Genomic DNA, 23,887 nt, shown 5'->3' on the forward strand with positions numbered 1-23,887 from the left:
GTCTAGTGCCATCATCTTCTCTTCCTTGCCTACATCTACTGGAGTTGAAAATGTTTGTCAGGGCTGCAGCTGGAAAGAATCCTTTCCCTATGAACCCTTTTAACAGTGGTGCTACCACTGGAGACTGACTAATTTCACAGTAAGATCCCACTTTCAAATAATCTTCAGCACCAAGCAGTTTTTCTAGATTTAAACAAAAATGTGTCATGGTGAATTAGAATGTTTTTGGGGCTGTTCCAAGCACTGATTTTTTTTCTATCCTTCCACAAGCCTTGATGGTGATAAACTGTTGTATCAGTTTCTGTGAATCAAGTATATTATACTCCTTAAACAAAAAAAGATCTTAGTGTTATACTAGAAACAAACCAACAAAATTAGGCAAAATTGGGGCTAATTTTTATTTTTCAATGATGGACAAAAGACGAAACCACAAGATGTCACTCTCTCCTAAGAAGCTGAGAAGTGCTTTCCCACTGACAGCTGGAGAGCTGAATAGGCTGAATGGGACTCAATTATATGTAGGTCTTAGTAAAATCAAGGAGAGTTGCTTGTGTTTGAGAGCATAATCAGACCCAGGTGCCTGACATTAATAATCAGGGGTGGGGAGAACAAAACTCAAACCTCTTTTTCTTGCTAACAGGTTGCTGGATGGAGTTCACTGCACGTAGGGGAGTTGTTGTTCAGTTTGCTGCCTGTGTGATTGTGCTGTGTGCTCAATGTGGGGTGAAGTAAAAGTTAGTTAATTCAACCCATCCCCGTGAACAGCAGTGGAGCTGGACTGTGGTTACTTCAGAGTGTTGGTGCTGCAATACGAGACATTTTTCTTGGTTACAAGAGAGAAATAAGTAGGATTGAAGCCATTGATATGCTGGCCCTGTTATTCTGTAGTTCTGTTTCGCTTACCCCTTTTCTTTCTCCCCTCCCCTGCTGCCTTCCACACAGTCACTAGAATTTCTGTGTAAGCAGATTCCCAGCATGTTCTTCCCTTGTACAGTGAGGTTACACCACTCTCAGCTGTTCTCCTCTTTTCCTGGGGAGGAGACAATATTGTTCCTATGAGGATTTTCTAAAAAAGACAAGGTGAACTCTAGAAATGGTGTGTACAAGCCAATTCTTGAGTTGTCTGTTTCTTTTAACGGGCGATCTTTGCTTTTGTCCCTACAGTAGAAATACACAGCGAGATGGATGATTTACCCCAAAACCCATTGCCAGGGAGGAAGAAAACAGAACTTTAGTAACTCAGATAATACCAGCAAGAAGTGAGTTGACTTCCTTTGTGAGCCACTGCATTTATTGACACAGTTGGTGAGAAATGAGAGATTATTTTAGCTTATAAACCTCTCTGCAGTCCTCCAGGGTTTTGGATCAAGCTGCTGTTGTTCCAGGGGTGCAGACAGAATGAAGACACTGCCTGCTGACCAGGGACCTTTGTTAATTGGTTCAGTAGCTCGTGTTTGGCTTCCAGCTGGGATTGGTTAAGGGCTATAAACCAAAGTTACACGTGATAAACCATTTGCAATACACAAACATAGCTGGTACTGTGAAACTCATGACCAACGCTGCATATGTTACCCCCATCTACCAGGGCTTCTCAACTGATGTTCTCTTTATATAATTCTACTGCTCGTACAACAACATACAAATGAATATTTTTCATTTCACAGCACTAATTAGAAGCCTGAGTCATGGACCAGTTGCTGTAGGCATTAGGCGAACAAAAATATAGACAAAAGTCATGTAATAAAATGCAGTTTAAATTGCAGTTTATAGACAATAACACAGTGCTGTAAGGCTAATGAAAGATATCAGGCTAATGAAAGATATCAGGCTTAGTCACAGTCATTCTGCATGCAGGTAAATGCAGAAAGCGGTGAAGATAAACATGTTATCCAAACAATAAGCGAGGCTCAGCTGCACTCGCTATTTTAGCAGTTTCTCAGACTTTTTCAAAGCAGGAATGCAGCCTCCAAACTCCATTAATGGCTGCGCCTGGAACTCCAGCAGCTCATCATTCTCAGGTAGGTGTAACTCCAAACCAAGCGCAGCAAAGCTCAGAATGTTGGCAGCGGTTCCTAAGAAGCACCGCATGCAGGAGGTTTCACAGCGCTTTCCGCTTTCAGCTGTGATCAAATAGTCTGAAAGTTCTTTTTTGTAATGATGTGTTTGCAACACTGTGTCCTGGAAACTAATCTGGCAGATAGTACTGGTAAGATTCTCAGGTCTACTAGGAACTGGTTGAGGGAAAATGATTGAAATTGTTCAGCCCGCTGCCTGAGTTTTTATCTTTTCAGCCACATGGAATCACAATGTGAATGATGTTTCAGATATGACCCATGCTTTACTGATGACAAGTTGTTGTACTATCTGGCTCTCATAAACACACATCTTCTTTTTTTATATGGAAGAATTATCTTTTGGACAAACTGAGGGAAGAATTCCTACAGAAAAATGATTCTGTATTTGTGTAGAAGTGCTTTTAACTAAGGAAGAAAAGCATAGAGGGGAAACACAGGTTGTGTCTAAAACATATATTTGTGCTCTCCTAAAGGGATTGGAATAGGCCATGGAAAAATCCTGTTTCTTTCTTTAGGTAGCTTCAAACATCCCTTCAAGTACTTTAATGCTACCAAAAGAGTTTAGACTCAACCATAGTTTGACGTTTTTACTCTGTTTACAAGTATTTGTTAAGAATCGTGTTTTAAAACCAAGCAACTCGCAGTGCTGGAATGCTTACAGGCAGTAACTGTTTGATAGCATTGCCTGAACAGAATGAAAGAAATATGTTAAAACATGCTAAGATAAAGACATGCAGAAGTCCATCTTGCCCTGAGACTCATAAGGGTCATAGTCTGGACAGCACCAAATCTCACCAGTAACCTGCTCTGATACAAAAAGCCTATTTATTTGAGGCTTTTGGCATTGTCAGCATACTTTGTAAATGGCAGATTTCTAAAAGTAGCAGCCAGAAAGCTGGCATAGTTTGACACAGAAATTAGTGAAATTTATCAGGTTTATTACAAGGAAAATACTGGTCTTAAAATTCATTTGGTCTCCTCAGAAATGTTCTCTCTGGGTCAGGCTGGCTTGGAATTGCCAGCGTGTAGTGACAGGCTGTTGTTTCCCAAGAGCAGGACCATATAGAACTCTGCTGCCAACTCTGATCCAAGGATGTGTCTTCATCAGCTGAGCTGCTGTTAAAACCCTCAGGGAAACCCCCAGAGAGGTAAAAGAGGACTATTCTCATGTTGCTGCTGCCTGTTTTACATCTGTGTCTCCATTGATTTGTCCTCTACAGAATTTTCTCTTTGGTCTAAACGAAAAGAGAATTGGAGACAATATGCTACAGTTTATAAGTTCACATTTCTTGAGCAGAAATGATTTGTGAATCGTCACAATATTTTGGCGCTCGTCTTACTGCTACAGTTCCATAGGTTGCAAATTGACCAAGCTAACCTTGAATACTTTAAATTCATTTGTTTTCCAGTGTGGTTCCAAGATTAATGTGTAGACATCTATAGAACAAAGTGTTCTGAGGAGGTGATTTCTTTATTACTGACCTTTTGAATCATGACACATGTGGAACAGAGCCTGGAACCATCAGCAGAACAGTTTGCCTTGTATGAGTACTGGATGTTACCAGTCCTTCCTCTTCACTCTGATGATCACAACAAGGTAGGCAGGAGCCATCCTAAGGGAGAAAGTGCAGTTACCTCCGAGCAGGAATTAGGAAATGTCTAGTTCTATAACCTTGAATGTTTAAACCAGGGGAAGAATCACATAGTGTCCAAAACACCTGTGGCAAAGAGCATCATCAGAAAAAGCTAAATGTAATCGGAGTCATCTGCAGCCTGTTCCAAATCACTTTATAGTCCGTAAAAAAACCAAAAGATTGCCATTAGTTTCAGTCAGTTTTGGACCATGTGCAGATGTTTCTTGGGCTGTGCCCTGAAGCGTGAGTACAAAGAGCTGGGTGGGAACTGACATAGCTGTGATTTTGTGTGATTACTAAGAATTCAATTTTTGCCCAATTTGCAAATATGACTTCAGGCTATTTCCTTGAAAATATGAAATGGACTTCTTATCTTCTCATCACGGTGTTTCTACCAAAAAAAAACCCAAAAACATGAGACTATAAGCGTGCAAGTTGTAGAATTTATGAAGTTGTATTTTGTGTGTGTGCACTCTATTAAATGTGGACATACCGTGAGAATTGTGAATACGATTTTGCTGTTATTTTATAAATAAGTAAGCAAGACCTAATCTTTGCATGAAACTTCAAGATAGTGCAGTACGAAACAATGAAATTATGCCTCTTGGTTTAGATGCTGGAAGACTTTTCCTTGGTGTAGGATGCTTGTAATGGAATAAACATGTTGTTTGTCCCTCTCTCAGTAACGGTTCAGGGAGCGCGGCTTGGCTGGCTTCCTGTCTGCAGGTCCCCGAAGTTTAATGAGATGAATTCAGGCCTCTTCAGACTGTTGGCGATAGATTCCTCTGCCTACCATCACTGCACAGAGATTTCACAAGGTAAATATGAGTAGACAGATGAAGGCAGAGAATCCAGGGGAAATAAAGGGATATCAGTGCATAACATGATGGGCAGTGCCAAAGCTCAGCAGCCACCCAGCCAGAGGGCTCTGGAGAGGACCTGCGACCCCTTTTAAGGAGCTGGCAGAATTCATCCCTGTATACGTTACCTCTATATTACTTTGCATGGATTTTCTACTTACAGCAACTCGTTAGTGGATTTATAGGCAGGGCACTGAGAGGTATCTTTAAGACAGGTTAATTCAGGCTCTCTTAGCCTTGGTAATATCTGCTTAAAATATTCTTCCTTCTATGAGCAACAAGAGTGCAGAGATGATGTGATGGTAGTTCCATGACAAGTGACTTCCACGAAGCAACATGGAAGGTTCTGTTTCTGAAGGGGCATTAACCATCTGGCAGCTCATTTTCCGCCCTTCCTTGTAAGCCTGATAATCTGAACAGTATTCAGGAAAAACACTGCTCCAAGTCTTTGCCGTTTCCACAGAAAATGCATCCTGACGACTCTGTAAACAGAGGTTTTCAAGTGGAAAACATGTTTTACATTTATATCTCTCAGGGCTATAAAACCCTGCTTATTTTTTAAATTTTCCTGTAAAAGGCCTTTTTTTTTTTAAGTGGATCTTGGAGATTTATTTTCCGCGTATGTTCACATTCAGCACAGACACAGAGAGGAAAAAAAAACCCAACAACTAATAAACTAAGGGGGTTCTATAACAGTGTGGTTCTTTTGTGCATCATGCCATTTGAAGTATGGCAGTAGCGCTGCTGGTGACTTATGCTGCTCTAATGTGCTCTAAACCTGCCCAGACACAACAATTAGGACTCAGTTTTCCCCAACGCAGTTGGTAGAGGAGTCTAAAATCACAGTCTTTACTCCTGTCTCCAAATCTCAGAGGACCTGACTAGCATGTCTTATGGTCTGGTGGCTTGTGTGCCTGTGTTTCCTTCCCATGCAGGGGAGGTGCAGAGGGATGGTGGTTGGAATCATGCGGTTCTGCTCCAAAATGCAGCTGGAGCACAGCCAGGACACACACTGGTTGGACTCAGAACTAGGCTCTGGTCCACCTGTTTGACTGTAGCCCGAGTGTCTCGTTTCGTGGAAAACAGAATCATTGTCAGAACAGAGAATGTGACCCTCATGCTGAGTGACCAACAAGGAGAGTTGGTCTAATGCCTTGGGGCAGGGAGGGTGTCCTGCTAGTTTGGCACATAAGCTCAAGCACTCGCTCTTTACATTCGAGTCATGTCTTTCTAAGGCTGAAAGTGGGAAGGATGTGATGCTGTAAATTGCTGATCATAAACCAAGATGGAGACTGATGTGCAGTGACCCAGTGTGTCCCAAGCTACTGTCCAAATCACTGGTTCGCCTCGTTGGGCCAAAGTGTCGATGGATTTATGTAGTAGGAAAATCCAAGCAACAATCAAAGCGTTTAAACACAAGCCAACAAATACGAAGCATGTGGGTGCAGCAGCTGATGTTCCCTCAGAGAAATAACACATGATTTCTATAATCATAAAAATACATTTAATTTTGTTTATTTAAACCAGCCTGTGTTTTGCTCGGAGCATTAATCATCTGGTGTCACACAATAGCATACTGAATGTCACACATTGAATCACATCTCCTGCAACACTCTTACGAATGTTCTGGATGTACTCTACAGCTGTAGAAAGAAGTACTTCGTGCCTTGCTGGCTTGAGAGCAAATGCTCTTGCAGCTTCATTTTGTATTCAGTAGCTCTGCAAAACAGCGAAGGCAGCATGCGAAATGAGGAGGAATGCTTAGCTGCTCATCTTCCACAGTTCAGCTGCAAATACTGAGGTCTGAAAGAACACATTGAAGTACAAGTATCAGTAGAAATATTAAACTACCTTAATCCAGAGGATTAAACCTGGTCTTTTACTTTTCTAAGAAGATTTGTTTGCCTGAAGAAGCAACAACAGCTCATCACGTGTCCCCCTGAAGACAGGGTCCCCGTTTTCCCCCCACTGTGAGTCAAGGAGAAAAGGATATCCACATTTCCCAACTGCTGGAATCCAGCATGGAGCTGGCAGAGCAAGACAAGGTGGAGCAGCTGAAACATGGGGTTAGTTTACATTTGAGACTAGTTTGGTGGCCTGGCAGGTCCGTGAGTGGAGAATATAATGACGTAAAGTTGTTTAACAGCACCTTCCTAACCTGCCTTTATGGCAGCAGTGGACTTTGCCTCTTCAATGTCCAAAGATCAGGATGGGTCTGAATAGTATGGGTATTTATTTCATTTTATTTTTCTTAAAGAAAAGCTGCTGTTTCTATCACCTCATCTCTGTTAAAACAAAAATGTAAGGGGGAGAAATGAAGCTATGAAAAAAAAATCTAGATTTGTCCTTAGAGGGGGTTTTGGATGAAAGCAGCTAAAGCAGAGAGAGGCACTGGATGAATTTGTTGTATTTCAAGCCAGTGGAACCTTTACTGGACCCTCCTTGAAACTAATCAGTTGGCAGGAAAGACGGATGCGTATTGATGGAGTGCTCCCCTTATCAGTGATTGCAAACACATGCTCTGGGAAGTCCCAGCAACAGATCTGGTGTCCCGCAGCACCAGAACTTGGGGGGAATGATTGTTCTGTGTAGAGTAAGGGGAATGTGCATCATCAGGTCTTCTTGTCGCTTGAATATACGTGAGTCAAGAATGCCTTTTCCGCTGAAATCAGAACACCTGGTTTAAAATAGATATTTGTATCTGTTCCTTGTGAATGCAAAATGCTCGTTACTCCAAAATTCCTCATTTGCTGAGGCCAATGCTCACACCTACATAGCAACAGGTACAAATACCCGAGGGACAAAGCAATGGAAAATCAGTCACGAGAATGCTTAAATAACCCCATTACTGCTGAAAGGAGAAGGTTCTGTTGCCCTCAGGACACATACACTGTGATACAGCAAATGCAGTCTCTGACTTGGACCAGAAACACGTTTTCATTACATTTAATTTCTTTTGGCAGGACGTGCCAATTTCTGGCTTTAAATGCAGGAATTGTGGACAGCGACTGTGTGTCTGTCTCCGTCCTATAAAAGAAGCACTGGAGAGAAACAGGCTCTTTCTGCTTTCTTGTAACACAAGGCTGCCATTTTTTCAAGCTGAAAACAAGTGGGAGCAAATTATTTGGATTTCCTGGCAAAAGCTGCATGAACAAAACACCTTCTCTCATCTCTTTGCTATGATCAGAGGAGTCCCTGCTTTCTGTTTTCAGCCAGAGAACATCTTTATTATCCTTGCAGACAGTGAATAACAAGACATTCATCTGAAATACGTTTTTTTGGCAATAAGACTTTACAGAATAGGGAGAAAAAAATCAGAGATGTCAGGAACAAGTTCTGCCTGCAAAGACATGCTCATACTTCTAAGTTTCTTCTTTGATTGCAACAGGGGGCAGGTGTTTCTGAATTTTAAACAACTAAACTATGTTTGTCATTCAGCTATATTGCTTTTGCATGCTTTGTTCTTCTTAGCATATGTAGAGCTGGGTAGTTTTTACCATCTTGGCCCAGAAATGGAATAACATCAACCAGAAATGTGGTTCAGTAAAACATATCGTATAATTGAAACAAAAGTAAGAATGGATAGATCTTGGGAAGAGAGTAGATAGGTTTTAAAGCACATTTGTATTGACATGTGGGTCTTCCATGGAATTTCCATCATTCTGTTCCCCTGCCTGTTATATGTCTGCACGTACAAGAACACACACATATATGTACATACATAAATACGCATATCTGTACATAGGATTGTAAAATGGGTTTGCTGTGCAGGTGGAGTTTGGTTTATTGTGTGCGCATGCACGCAACTGAATGTATTTCAGTATAGGAATGAAACAGATGCACACGTGAGGTGGAAGGTCCTGGGGAGAAAGGGAGGGAAAGGTGCAAAGTGTTTCAGACAAAGGGAAACGCTGCCCACTATACAAAACTGAGAACTGCTGGTATTGATAATGGAAGACTGAGTAAAATGTATTATGAGTAGTTTTCCCATTCCGTACTTAGAGATGATGCGTATTTATCCTAAATATCTAACATATGACAACTTTGTAAAGCCAGTTTAATAAAGAAGTGCTCTAGTGACTCCTAAGTATTCCCATATTTGCAAGATCTGAGTTTCAGGAAGGCAGGGGTTTGATGGATGAAGTGAAACAATTTTTTCGATATAATTCAAGTAATCAGTTCTCCACAAAAAAAGGAAACGTAACTCTTTAGTAGCTGGCAGCAGTTACATAAATAAAACAATTTCTGGAAATATGGTGGCATCTGCAATGATGAAAGTCAGACGGGAGAATAACCAGAGATACTGCTGCAAATGCCACAGTGTATAATAAAAGGAAGCTTACCCGACTGCAAAAGGAAATTGTTTATCAAAATGATTTTCATATGATTAAAATTACCTGATGAAACTTCTGTTCAATAAATTAGGAAGTACTTAATGAATGTTCTGTTCCATTGGGAATTATTAACAATTAGCATACGAAAAGGTGAAACATGAGATTCATACTAAAGATGTGGATGGAAGCAAATGAGATCACCCCCAAACAGGAGTTTTCGTCTTTGGGTGGCTTCATCAAACATCTGATCTTGTTTGTTTTGGCAGCTTTGGATGTTTCAGATTTTGAGAATTAGACATAAATGGCATTTAGACAAGGGAAGACTGAATGAAAGCTCATTAAAATGGATAGGCAGTTCGCTTATCCATTTAAATGAGCTCTAACCCATGGCTTCTGTAAAAGAACGCTCAGTTCAATCTCTTGTGAAAAATCTGGCAGATATCTGGCAGATACCTTTTGGGCTTTTCTATATGCACATACAAGTTTGAGTCTGCTCCAGCTGAATTCTATGGCATTACTCTTAAGGACTAAAAGGTTAAGCATAAGCTTATGTGCATCTGTGGATTAGGGATGCAATAGTTTTGTTCAATATAAAAAGCCGTGTTTTAAAGTGAAAGGGGAGCTATATCTCCTCTCAGTCAGACATATAAAGGAAGAAGTCATTATTTCATGTCAATCAACAGGACTCCTGAATGCCACCAACTTCATGTCGGGTACAATTATGTTTTCTCTTTCATACCTGCACAGATAAGTTGCCAAATGCATAAGGAGGCAAGTTATGTCCATTATTCTTTAAAAAGAAACTTCTGAGAAAAAAAAAATCTCAAAACATTACTTCTACGTGATCTTTCTGTAGTGTCAGAAAAAGTCTACTTCATCCAGAAACATCTGACCTATGTTTTATTAGAAAAGTCAGATTTGATACTGAAATAAGTCCCTCCTAAAGCAAATAAAAATGCCATTCTTCATCCCATAAACATGTCTTTTTATGGCTTGATCCAAAGGCCATAAAATCAATGACAAGGCTCAGTCTTCAGTGCCCGATATTGTCATTATGTCTTGCAAGCCCATTGTTTTTCCAGAAGAGAAGAACAAGTTTCAGTACTTGTTGCTTGGTTACAGCCCCTCCAGCCCTCTTGGAATTCACAGTTTAAAACACCTTAGAAAAACAGACATATATAGTTTTCACTTCTATTATTTATGCAGCTGGTTGTTGATTCCTTTTTGTCTGATAACCCTGATGAAATGTTTCACTAACTCTGTTCTTCTTCTATCCAGGGCTTTATTCTGCTGTACTTGGCTTTTCCCTGTGCATGCTCTCCAAGTCCTACCAGTGGGAGTCAGATAGTTTACTGGAATCCTGAATGGGCAGAACAAAAAGACATTTGTTGCCTAGGTAACTCAGCAAAATAACCAGTCAGTTTATGCAAGGGTGCCTGCTTATCTGCTGAAGCACAGATGAGCATAGATACATTTAATATTGTGTTCTTTTTCTAGTCCTTCCTATGAGTATCCATGCAGATTGTACTAATGAAATATTCAAAGAAAGTCTCTCTAACCAATTCATCCCACACAAATGCCGTGGATTCCTGGATATAGTCAAACCAGGTAAGATCAATATAGAAATTAACTTTCTGCTTTCGCTATAATGTCATTAAGTTTTTAGATCTGATTTCACTGGTGGTATCAACCTAATGGTTCGATATCACCACTAAGTATCAGGCTAACACTGAGTAAAGTAAGAATTTTACATAAAGAACATGAAATTACATCAACAAACTGGTTTTTACAAGCTGCTGTATCCCTGGATCAGAAAAATGTTATAATATTATAATATAAGGTGTCATTGAAGTATTCTTTAGCAATGATTAACATTACCTCAGATCAGAAAAACTCAGCCATTTAAATGCATAGAATTTAAAGCCAGATTGATCATCTAGTCTGACCTTAACAAAGTCAGACTCTGTGAATCCTGTACGAATGCTGAATCTATTCACATCAACAGAAGTTTTGCTGTTGAATACTACAGTGCCAGGATTTCATGGTCTGAGCATTTCAGTTATTTCTATAGAAAAGGAGTTGGGTGGGGGGATATTATTATTTCTTTTCTTCTACTCTTTGTCTGAGTGCTCTGTCAATTAGACTACAAACTCTCTGGAGATAACTCTTTTACTGGCTTTCTGTGGTGCCCAGGACAATAGGCCCTCGTGTGGCCTACTCCACTCAGAATAATTTGAATTGTTTTCGTCATTAGTCAGCTCTCGGGATAAGGCGTATCCTGCCCAGTTCATACATATTGCAGGAGTGCAGCTGTATCTGTAGGACACACAGGGAAGTATCTGCTCGGTTCAAATGCAGATGGGAGAGACGCGTGGTTGGGAGTGATGCCCACCCTGGATTTGCCCCACTCAGCCATTTCAAAGCCAGAATTACTGCTTAAAACTGGATAAAGTGGGAAGAACTCTTTTATGCAGGGATGGGACATGCTGCTAAATTTCTTGGCAGAAGCACATTTTTTTGGTTCTAAAGATTTGAAAAATATTGTTTATAATGGAAAGGCTGACACCATATTGAATATGTCACTTCGCTGCCATAGCACATAGATAATTTTTCAGATGCTTCATAAGGAATGCATTTGCCAGAGAAGATATGAAGCCCATTATGACTGATACCTTTCATGTAATATAGAGAGGAAAAATGGTGAGCAGAAAAGCTCCAAATTACAGTCTTGTTCAATTTAGAAATAAATATTGTGTTTTTTTCTTAGCAGGTAGAGAAAAGATATGCTGAAATGACCTGATGAAACTCTTAATACCCTCCACTCTGCCCACCCTGTAATAAACTCAGTTTGTACCGCCTAAAGATTTAGTGAGATTTGTGTGGAATGATTCCTTTGTTACATTTCAGATGATGATCTGACAATTCACCATTTGGAACCACAAAGTACCTTTGCATGGGAGCTGAAACTTTCTGATGAAAGTTATGCCTCTGTACTTTACTCGCACAGTGAAGTTCGCCAGCAGAATTCCTAAGAGAATGTTTTAGAGACTTCAGTCGCTGTTGGGGAAGATACAGAAAGATTTTATAATGGTCAGCCTTTATAAGGACCAAGAAGAACAGAAAGGAGAAATCTGAAGGAAAGGGAGGATGGGGAATAGTTTTTCTGTGAAGAAATTGAAAGGTAGGAAGGCTGAACCATAGAGGTTTGTGACTATATGGTATTTCTAGTTGAATATCCCTGGGCAGAGGGGTTTACTGCATATTTTTTCTACATTGATCTTAATTTATCTATCCCCTCGTCCTTCAGTATGGAGCCTGGGAGCTCAAGTGAAGAAGGAACTTCGCCTGTAATATGGGAGATGGAGATGAATAGGGCACGACTGACTGCTCTGTTAGAACCTAACACAGCACATCACTGAAACGTGCTTCTCATAACGACTGGTCATGTTTAAAAACCACCCGAAACCTTCAGCAGGGACCGGCCGATGCCCATTACAGTGTGGGGCTGCCCGCGTCTGCACTTCGGCTGAAACAAACCTTATTTCAAGCACATTTTGAAGTGAATAGCTTCACTAGACCTATTCTCAGGACCCATAGCTTTAATGCTTTAAGGAAAATAGAACATAAAAATAGCCATAAAACTGACCTGTCAGTTCCCACCAAGAGAAGAGTCTCTGTGTTTGTTCTCAAACGCAAAGCCAAAGAAGGAAGCCTGGAAAATTGTGGGTAAAATGGCTGAGCACGTTCAAATGGAGCAAGGACATTCAACAGAGCGAAGAGATGCTCCCAAAGAACTTTCATGAGCATTACAAGAAATACAAGACTCTTTAAGTACCTATTAAATTTTGGGATAAATTAATTGGGCATTTGACCACCATTAATTAAAAAAAAAAAAAAATCAAGACAATTAAATTAAACAGTATTAAACAGTTTCAGAACAAATATGAGGCCTTGGTACTTATTTTAAAATTGTCCTTTAAGCTCCAATGATTGTTTGCTGCTACCCTTATCTACAGTCATGCTGAATAAAGCTATAGCTAAATAGAAAGTTAAATGTATTCACAAGGTGTTAATGTCTACATCTTATTATTTGCAGTCCGTCAAAGAAGCAAAAGTAATTACAAATAGCGCTATGCCAGAAACTGGTTTCTTGACCAACAATTTTGCTTCAGCATGCAATGAACTGATAGGCAAAGAAAAGATACACTTCAAGTGGGAGAAATGTGAAAACAATCCAGAAAAGTGAAGTCGCCGGAGTGAACACACCAGAGATTCATCTGGCCGATCACGTATCCCGCTACAGGTATCACCAGCCACCTTCTGGAAAGAGTGTTCATTGATACCAGTTAGATCAGCCCAGGAATTTGTTTGATGTGCTTAAGAGATTGGTAACAAAACCTCCTAACGTGACTGCGTTGCGAGGTGACAGTGTTCCCTTGGAGACGGTGAATCCACACAGCCCCAGCCAGGATCCCTGCGGGTCCCCTCTCTCCAGAGGATGTAGAACCACCTCTCCATGCGGGGGCAAAGATGGGACGATAAGCTCTGACTCTAGACAAACAGCCTTATGCAAGATGTGAGGATTTTACGGAACAGCAAGACATGTCTGAAAGGTAGGAGGGTGAAAGAAGAGAAGTCGCTGTAGTCATTGCACAGCTGGCTAGACATGCTCTGACAACAAAGATAGTGTTACAGGATTGAGTATCTTTTTAAAACATACCGACCGGTGTTGCTGATGGAGATGGCTGTGCAGTGAAAACAGGAAGAAAAACGGGGTTTTTTCTTGGTGGTGTTGGCGGATTACTGAAAGACAAAAAGATCTCTCATCAAAAATGTATAATTTGTTGTAAAAATGTGCAAAAGGCACATCGATTGAGGTGTGGAATTTGTTTTGCTGCAAGTTAGATCCATGAAGAGCTGCATGGAATGTTAGCTGATATACTAGAAATGTGTACTTATGGTGATAAGACCTAATTATGTTAATTATGTCATTTTGGGGGGCAATTTTATGATACATAAAGCAAGCTAATTGCTGATCCAGCTAACAGCAAGGGTGCATTGTAACCATAACTTACAGGTGTGTTTGTCGGAAAATTATGCTCAGAAGAACTGCTTCGAGGTGTTGCATAATGCCTCATAAAACTCCTATAAAAAATAATGGAAAGGTAATAGAGCATGGAAATAGTATGTCCGAGTGCTCTACTATTCTAAGTTCAGAGAGTTCTGATAATAAATGTTTGCATACAAGCAACAGTAGCTACATAAGCAGTAAATTGTGTGCATTTTGAACAAAGCACAGCCCTGAATTCTGAGTTTGCTGTCTTTTAAATACCTAAACAAACTGCGCTTGTAAGGTAACCCTGCAGTTCGTTTTTCTTGATCAGCTTTGGCGTGTGCAATAGACTGAGACAACAGAAATAACCGGGTATTTGTATCATGCAAGCAAACAGCTAGGTGTGCAAGTGGCTTGGACAGATCCATAAGCAGCTCTGACCTCGATGCAGAACTCTTCACTTTGGGACAGTTTATCGCCCTTTCCTTTGTTTGTTTTGGTATTGGTGTTTTGTGGGGATTTTTTGGTGGTGCATGTGTGGGGGTTTTGTTTGGTTTCTTTTCTTAAATATGATTTTCAAACACGTTAGATTTGGTTCCTTTAGAAAGGTCCGTGTTTTTCACTTACGTAGTTGTAGAACTGAGAGAGCTTGGAGCACTTTGCTGTTAAGTAACAATCTGACCAGACTTCCACTGAGGTCAACTGGCCTTTCCATCATGTATGTGCTCTGGTTTGGTGGGTTGTGAAGCTGTAGTAGGAATTCTGACTGAACAGGTAGTATAAATAACCCTATTACTTCTTCCCAAAGGACATTTCAGATCTACAGGGAGAGCAACCACGGCTCAGTAGCTCAGGATAAGACAACTGGAAGACAGACCAAAGCCCCAAACCACTCAAAACACCAGGAAAAAAGCCTTTCAAATCCCTGTTGCAAGAGTTTCCTTGTAACCTTCTTTCTCTTCACTTGCACTGAGTTTTCTGTTCACCATTTTCCATGAGGCAAAGCTGAACCTGCGCTGTAGACTCTAAAATGTTTAGCAAGCCTGCTGGTTCTATCAGGAGAAAGGAATCTTTTCACCAACAGTCTTTTCTTAATTGCTGAATATCTAAAATAATACACAGGAGGTATGTTTTTCACTCAGCGTATCTTTCACTGGTGTAGTTTCAGAAGTTGCTCAGCTATAGCTTTTCCATGTATTTCATGGGCTTTTAATATGTTCTACTCTTAAAGTCAGCAGGACTCAAATGTACTCGCACTGCAGTTAGGAAATCCACAATATTGTGCTGCTTATGAAGATTTTGCCAGGAGAAGCAGAGTCATTTCACGGACACACAACTGACAACCAGCATCTTGATAATGTGTGATTTTTATCAGTGAACTCCACAGGGGTTCATGATTTTCCGAGATAGGGCCTGATATCTCCTAAATCATGTTTTGAAAAATGCAGTGGCTGTTCTGTACCCATTCCTTTCAGTTTACAAAATGTTTCAGCCACTTAATTCCCCACTTCCAATGAGGAAAATGCATAAAATACAATGGGTTAGTCACGAGTGCTTTCCCTTACCCCACAGTCTATGCTATTCAACCTCTACTCAGCTCGTATACAGTGCTCTAGATCTCAAGGTGCTAGCAATAATTTGCTTTGTACCATTTTTTGTTTGTTTGTTTAATTATATAGATGAACTGGCTATTGAATAGATTTCCACAAGGCTGCACAGAGCAAAATGATTTCCTTGAGCTTTTTTGAAGCGATCAGAAGTCCTTCTATTTCAAAACACCTTTCGGCACTTAAGGTGGGATCCTCCTCATCAACCTTCAGATGCCTTGAAGTTGTGTCCCCTCAGGGAAGCCCGTGGGCTCCTCATGTAGACAGGGTGGACTGTGGTTTGCTCCAGCTGAAAATAATTGATATCCATGCTGGGTTGAGTACGGGGGTATCTGGACGTACCCACTTGTCTCCACTGACAGCAGAGGGAGCCAAGAAAATTTGCTAAGCCTGGCTTTGTAGCCTGTTAACTCCAGCTGGGTGGGAGAAGTCATACTTTAACCAGATGAAGGTTAACCAGTTTGACGTGAGTATTCTGAATTTTGTATAATATGTGGGTTTGATATCAGTGGAAAAGCTGTAGCCGGGGTGTGAACAACTAGACTAAGGGCCAGCCTCAGAAATCAGAAGTTGGCAACACGCAAGATTTTTCCCCCTTACCATTTTATATATATTTTTCCAAGTCTCTATTATAGGATTTATAAAATATAGTCAAGTATCTCTGCTTAAAAGTCATCATAGATACCCCCCTGCCCCAAGAGGAGAGGGGATGGAGGAATGCTACCGCCACAGAGGGTTTCCATTAGTGAAATTAATTCCTCTCTCCTAAGAATTTAGGTCTATGATTTATGAAAACCACCAATTTCTCACTGCAGGCAAAGTGAGAGGAAATGACTCAGCCTGGACAGACATCATGAATCTCATTTTTTCTTCCCCTAATGCTTGACATAATCTAGTGCGCTGCTCCCAGAGGTGTCATTGGAGATTCATACCCAGCCCAAGGGCCTCACAATCAAGACAGACAATTTTGTTACTTTCATGTATTGTGTGATCTGTAATTGTTTGGCATTGCGTCCTGCCTCGTTCATTGTCGTTTCTTCTGCATCAATTTTGCAAGAGAATAGTAAAGAAAACAAAGCAAGGGAGAGAAAAGCGTGTTGCACTTGCTCCTTCAGAGAAATCTTCTGTGACATAATGACAGATTCCAGCTGGTGCTTGTTAAACCCAGGCACCTTTGAGATGGAAAACGCTTCCTTCTGTCACTCTTTCCAATAGGAATCTCACTACTCACCTGAAGGGAGAAACCTTATCTATCACATATTGATTCTGGAACTTTGTGTTTTATTTTCTATCACCGATACAGAATGTTGTGAGTGAGTTTCTGCCAAAAGATCAGGATAGATATCATGTTAAATGGTTCAGCTAAAATGTTTTCTCCCGCTTTTCAAGGGACTAGGAGTGTATACTCGTGTCTCAGCAGAGCAGGCAGGATCTGGCTGAGAGGAAGGAAGGTTTTGAAAAGCCGTGCAGTTATAAATAGCCATTTCAATACCTCTTAACAAATCGCTTCCAAAACTGAGAAGAATAACAGATCTTCTTAAATATAAAATAATTTCTACGCATTTCTCCGGTGCGACCTCATTTAACATACAAGGAAGCAGAAGTGGAGCAGATACCAAGATAGGGCTAAGCAAGAGTTCGCAGCACTTTTTTAAAGTATTAATTTTTGTATTGACCAAATGTCAATCCCTTTTTTACAGGTTTGCCGTGTGTGTGACTGCCCGCTGCTCTGTAGCAGCAAACACACGTGAAAATGGTCTGTTTGCCTCACAGGGACCTCTGAAAGTGCCCGAGTAAATAGCTGTTGTTTTCAGAAATGCTGAGCTTGCTCAGCTTCCTCTAAGTCACCGACAGTTTATTGTGGCCGCTTTGAATCCCATTAAATAAAACACCATAAGCATGAAGGAAGGAGTAGTTCCCTGTGTCAGTACTGCTAAGTGCAATCTATATGCACTTTCAGCCAAAAGCCAGGAAAGATGCAATATTGGGCTTTGATGATGTTTAAAAATGGCAAAACGATTTTACTTAGGTCAACAGAATCTGTCTCTCCATGATTATTTGCCAATAATCTGTAATCATAAGTTTTAACTGCTGTTCTGTTTAGCTTGTCTGTTACGCTCAATATGAAACTTTCGTTACCATCCTCACTAGACCATTTTAAAGCTGCATTTTATTCTCCATTTCTGTTCCTGACTGTAATTGTTTGACTGATGCTTACTGACAGCTAATACTTTCTGGCAAGCTCACACCGAGCTTGTACAGTAAAATTATAGTGCTGTATGCACACACTAACTTGAAATTATTATATTTTTAGGTATTCTATGGTAAATTTCTAAATTGCAGCTGCCAGTCTGCAAATTATTCCGTCTCTCTAAAGCGCAGTTGGAGAAATTTCGTCATTTGAGATATGTAAAATGTACTTTGAAAGTGGTTTTAGGCAGTGAACTAGCAAAGCACACCAGCACATGACTTCAAGACTGTTGAACAAAGCTCAACTCTTCTCTGGAGCCTTGATATTCTACTCAAACATACTCAAGGGATTAAAATAAACAGGCAATTGAGGTATCTTTTCGTACAACCCAGATCCATAGGAACATGGCTTTGCAGGATAGAAGGAAACATTTCATGCTATTGTACAAGTTCAGTTCTTCATTTTCTCCAAGACTGAGATTTCCTAAGGAATTGCCAGTAAGTTTCTCTTTCTAATGATTAGACATGTTTGTGAAAGCCTCGTACCTGTAAGTAAATGGTGCTTAGATGGCGTATGGTTTGACCTCAAGACCAGGGTTATTGTCTGGTGGTAAGTCCTGCCCCTTGCTACTCCGTATTTTCTGTTTTTATAAAACAGTTTGCATTTCTCTGAACAGAATCGATTACTGATTTAACATCTCCTCTCTAGTTCCTCAGGTCTGACTACAAGCAATCAAAAATTCTGTCAGTCTTATTCATCCTGCTGCTCCATCCTAAGCGATACACACACGATTCCACCAGTTTTAACACGAAACAGAGGAATCATCTGGCAGAACTGTGATTCTGGGCTACCTTCCCCAGTAAGTGTTTGGTTTACCACTCTGATTACACGTTTGTGGAAGAGAGACATTGACAAAGAGTAACTAAGGGAGACATCTCGTCCTCAGCTTTGAAGCTGATTATGTTTTGCCTCCTTTTATCTTCCAAAGATAGGTCAGGATATAAATAAGATTATATGATACGGTGTCAACAATGACTCAGCCTTTGAGCACTATTCACAGAACTGGATACAATGGAGAAATATCTAGCTAGTCCTGAGAAGGCTGTGCACATTTGCTATAAAATGTCATAACCAGGAGCACTATGAAGATATCTGCAAGATCTCATTCCAATATTTGAGCTGATTTGTGGAAGTAAACCAGGATGGACCATGGCAAACTACACCTAAACTGTGAATTCCCGCAGCATTTACCAGGTTCTGGCTGTGGCTCTAACGGGAGGGGATGAGTCAGAGGTTCATGCTCCATCTCTCCTCCCTCTTCAGTTCCACCACCATGGTTTCCAGTGGAATAAATGCTGGAAGTTGAAGCAAACACCAAGCTGCATTGCATGGAGAGCTGTCCCCATTGCAGGCAATCGCGGAGCTGTGTCTGTTGGGCATGACACAAATCACGCCGACTCCAAACGCTGTGGGCAAAGTTGGAGACTTTGTTTCTTGCCGTCTCTTGGGAGACTGATGCCCTGGAAATTATAGGATATGTTTTAGTGGAAAGCAAAATGGGCAGAAACCTCGTATTGCTCATTGCAGTGGCAGGTTTTCTGTATTTAGATGTAGTGCCTCAGTTGTATTCAGGACATACTGTATGTAAGCTTGTCCAGAAATGTGTTCACATGCATATGCATGCACAAATGCATGCCATTGTATCCTCATTTTCATAGATCATTTTGCTGTTCACCAGATGGTATTAAGGCAGAAGACATTGTAAACATGTATGGATATTATTTCTGCTGTAATAAGGCCAAAAAAAAAGAGAAAATACAGTGTCAGAAGCTGAAAAACCTTAACTGATTCTTTCATATCTTTATTTTTAAGCTTCCTTCGGATTCCTTCAAGTATCTCAGGTGGTATGACATAGAGGAACATGATGTTCGAGGAAATCAGCTTCAATGTCCCCGAGTGAGAGAAGGTAATGATCAAAAAGACTTATTCGTGTTTAAGCTTTAACTTTGAGTATGTCCTTAAATGTTATGAGCTTAAATGAGTTTGCCATTGTTCTGAAAAGGGACCAGATTTCGTCCCATATTGTACATGTTTATTTTTTTAATCACTAGGAAAATGCCCTTTGTAGTTTTGAAAAGGGGAAAAAACGTCAAAACCATAATTTGAAATATTTTAAGATTAATGTGGTGTTGATTACTTGCCTCAAAATTTCATTAACATTTAGATAATGTTCAGAATGCAATATACCAAACAAGAAACCAAGAGTGAAATCCAGCCCTGCAAACACTGACATGTATTTTATTTGAAGACTGAATTGACACAATCACAATCTCTAGACACACTGTAGGGAACGAACGGTGGATTTTTAAATCTGCTGTTTGCATTTTGAGGACTAGATACACCTCAGCTTTTGAGTATGGTTGTTGATCCCAGGTGCAGTCGTCAGTAGACTGGAAATTACAAACATATCCCTTTATCGGGACAATTAAAGAATACGTAACAGTTACATAAGCTCATAACATGTGAAATAATTTATATAAACAGTATTTTAGAACTCAGACTCAGATGCTTATGCTCAACCATTTAGAAAAAGCTTTTAACTTGGGCTGTAGAAGAAATGTCCCTTACTAACCATGCACCAAATCATCATGACCTTAAGCTGCTTGCTGAATTATGGGCCCAGAAAGGGTAGACAAATCTTCACATTAATTTACTTCTTAGAAGCCTGAAAACCTACACACCTAGAATATTATATATGTTGCTTCGCTTCAGAAATCTTCCCAGCTGTATATATACTCTTTGAGCAAGTAACTAAGTGACAGTTCTGTATCACACAGTTCCATATCACATCCCCTATTGTCAATCTTTCTTTATTCCGATCAGGGCCTTCAGAAGAAGAGCTGTTTTTCAGAGGAGAAGAACATACTTTGAAGAAAAGAACACAAGTAACTGACACAGAGAAGTGGCAAAAGAAACTGCAAGAGAACTGGGAAAACTGTGCTGTAAAACTTCCTCATTAACATTTTGTACTGTAAGAGTAAATAAGCCAAATAATAATGTCCTAGCTGCTCATCGCAGCGGACAATTTGAAAGCTCTGGTTGACATTGTAATATTGTAAAATAGAAGTGTTTAACAACCTGGAAGCAACACTGGTATGTGCTTTTATTTGGGTTGTGACCCAAAAGAGCAAACTCCTGTGTTGTGACAGGGCTTCATTTGTGCTCAGGCACGTAAGAACTAGTGACATTCTTTGCCTGCTGAGTGCCTTCCTTTAAAAATTGATGATGAATGAATGACTACAGAAAAATTGATGATGAATGAACAGTTAGAGAATGGAGTAGTTTCATTTCAGCTCTTCCACCCTCTCTCATGCCAGCCCGAGCAGTTCTTGTGGCTGGAGTCACTATAACACATTATCGCTGGTTCTGATCAGCAGTAAGTTACAAGGAGGAAGCCAGGGAGTAACTTATCTAACACTGAGATCCAGTGCTCTGGATCACGCTTCTCGCTATGCAGAAACACTCGATACAGACTGGAGAAAACTGACACCTGGCTGCTGCACAGCACTTTCTTTTCCATATTGATTTAGAAGCCAAACCAATAGACCACAATCACTTATTCCTGCTTTCTCCACCCAGAACACACACCCTGGCATCCCCACTCAAAGAGGAAGGAGGGCTGGACGTGAAGACTGACAAGCTTAAGAGATGGTTTCTTTCTTCGTTACTTTACCTTTTTTATGCAGTTAATCACTGTGATTCCAAGGTGAATTTGGCAATCAGTGCCACCAATTAGTATAAGAGCAGCATAGTAAAATAGATTCACCTTTTAACTAATTCTGACATTTACAAGATTTAAGGAAATACTTATTAGAAAGATAAGATTTCTCTTATTTTTCTCTTCCCAGGAGCTGAACCTTTCATTTCAGGACCTGGGTGATCTTTACCAGGTGGAAAACTTCAAAAGGATTCTCCAAAGATTAATTCGGGTGGAAAAACTTTGGCTGGTGGACAATTCTTTGACAGACCTGAGTGCCATAAGGTTGCCAAGGTAGGCAAAATATCCTCTGTTTCTATTTTACCCAATATCATAGAAATCAAAACTATTATTTCCCCTAAGTAATAGGTGGAACAGACTCTTGAGAACTGCCAAAATATGATATTTTGGGGGGTATTACATTGACAATCTATCATTATATTGCTATTCTGAGTTGATGTCACTCCCAAGTTGAGGATGTCAGATGATGCCTCCTTTATTCCTGGTGGATAATTCCTGAGTCTCATCAAGTTCAATGATATTTTTACTAAAAGGGAAAGCTGTTGAAAACTGAAGGAAAGTGTATGAGGAGACGGTGGAACATGACCCAAGCAGAGGGGATTTATGTGACCATAACAACTATCTTTTTACAATCCATCTATTGCTACTCTGTTGTTGTGTGTCTTGGTATATGGGAAGTTTTAATACTGAGGATGGGAATAATGACTTACATTACACAATATAATGAAAGCTGAGAGTTTAAAGTGTAGGGATCTGATATTGCGGTCCATGGGTGGGCAAAAATAACACAAACGTAAAACTAGTGTGAAAGCCCGTCTCAAGGAATCAAATTCTTGATTTCCAGTCTCTCATTGGAAGCCTGAAGTTGCCATGATTTCAGCTACATGAAGAGCCATCCCTGTGTTGACTTAATATCAAAGATATGATCAGTGATGTCACATGCTTTGTACTTTACAGATGCAGAGAACTAAATGTCAATAAAAACCACTTTACATCCTTCAAAGAGCTGCCAAAGATACCTCAGATTCAGCACTTATCACTCGCTGAAAATAACATTATGACACTAAGTGGAATATCAGACTTCAGACATACTCCACTTGAATCTCTTGTACTCAAGAGGAATCCCTGTGAGTTTCAAGAAAGATACAGACAACTGTAAGTCTCATCATTATATAGCTAATAGAAGTTGATCAACGTAAAGAAATGTTTGTGAGAGAGTTCAAAAGTAATGCTTGACTGACTCTAGGATATAAAACTTGTGCAACAGAGTGAAAACTGGAAATTTGTAGTTAGCTCTTTGTCAGATAAATTCTGCAACAAATGACGAATCAAAAATTCCAACAATACAAATATATTCTGGATATGTTTTAATCCACTATTTATTTTTATCAGTGTCTATTTTATTCTCAACATTTCCAAAGAGTGTTTTTCTCAATTTCTGTTTTTCTTTTGTCTTTCTTTAAGTGTATTCTCCAGTTTGCCAAATCTGAAAATGCTGGATGGTGTCCCAAAACTGCCAGAGGACTGTTCCCCTCCAAGTATAAGGGTTTTTTTCAGAATGTGTACTATACTCTAGCACTGTATTTTTGTAGAATCACATCTGTGCTATAATCACCTCACTTAAAAGATACAATATATCTTGTGTATGGAAGTCACTATTTTTTTCTGATCAAAGAGATGTTGAAGCTGAAATGTAATTTTTGAATGTGTTTGTGATACCACAGACTTGAATTAAGTATGGACAAATGACATGTAAATAAGACATAATGTGTATGCTGAATGTCATGAGTTTGGTGCATTAAAAATACTGGGTGACTTTCTTGTCTAGGGACTCTGTGTAGACAACAACTCAATATTGTTGACTCTCACTGCATTTACTTAAAACGTGTCCAAGCTCAGATGATGTGTCCATTATGGAAAATGATGCAGGGATTAAAAAAACCAAGACAAAACAACTGAATAAAAGAACAGGCTATGCAGTTTCCTTCTCTATGTCTCACCAATGTCCTAGTGTTCTTTAATATGCCTTGTAGATGGAAAGGGCAGACCCACCTCAATCATTTTGACCCTTAGAAATAAAAGAAATGATGCAACAAGTCCTTGCTTGGGAGTTTGATATGGCTAGAGAGCCCTGGGGAGGTAAATTGTGCAAAAGGAAAGTCTTTTGACTCGTCGCTGGCCTTGTTTAGGAATATCTTCTTGCTTAATAGAGCTTCCTCGGACCAAAGCCACAATGAGGGAAAAGAGCTGTGGAAGCTGAAAAGGGATTTGTGAGGGCTCCCTAGGATATCTGAATGCAATTATCTTTGAGAGGTGTCTGTCCTTGGCTTTGATTCATTTGCTGTTCAATTTTAG

The 23,887-nt window shown here is 40.0% G+C and overlaps 1 protein-coding gene across 2 annotated transcripts; it reads left to right on the top strand.

The window, feature by feature from the left end:
• The first annotated feature begins 129 nt into the window (after positions 1–129).
• On the top strand, positions 130–23,524 carry LOC102096280 (uncharacterized). 2 transcript variants are annotated; one of them, XM_065073490.1, is made up of 12 exons: positions 130–3,672; positions 4,393–4,527; positions 10,182–10,299; positions 10,401–10,511; positions 11,811–12,084; positions 12,211–13,516; positions 18,463–18,613; positions 19,627–19,720; positions 20,638–20,756; positions 21,663–21,805; positions 22,490–22,687; positions 22,997–23,524. In XM_065073490.1, exons 6-12 carry the CDS (start codon positions 13,506–13,508, stop codon positions 23,106–23,108), a joined length of 828 nt encoding a protein of 275 aa, XP_064929562.1. In that variant the 5' UTR covers positions 130–3,672; positions 4,393–4,527; positions 10,182–10,299; positions 10,401–10,511; positions 11,811–12,084; positions 12,211–13,505; the 3' UTR covers positions 23,109–23,524. The 2 variants fall into 2 exon arrangements, with proteins under 2 accessions (XP_064929562.1, XP_021136192.2); XM_021280517.2 differs by lacking the exons at positions 130–3,672; positions 4,393–4,527; positions 10,182–10,299; positions 11,811–12,084 and having other exon boundaries at positions 10,331–10,511.
• The last annotated feature ends 363 nt before the right edge of the window (positions 23,525–23,887 follow it).

The sequence above is a fragment of the Columba livia genome, chromosome 9 (genome assembly GCF_036013475.1).
Source record: "Columba livia isolate bColLiv1 breed racing homer chromosome 9, bColLiv1.pat.W.v2, whole genome shotgun sequence".
Lineage (NCBI taxonomy): Eukaryota > Metazoa > Chordata > Aves > Columbiformes > Columbidae > Columba > Columba livia.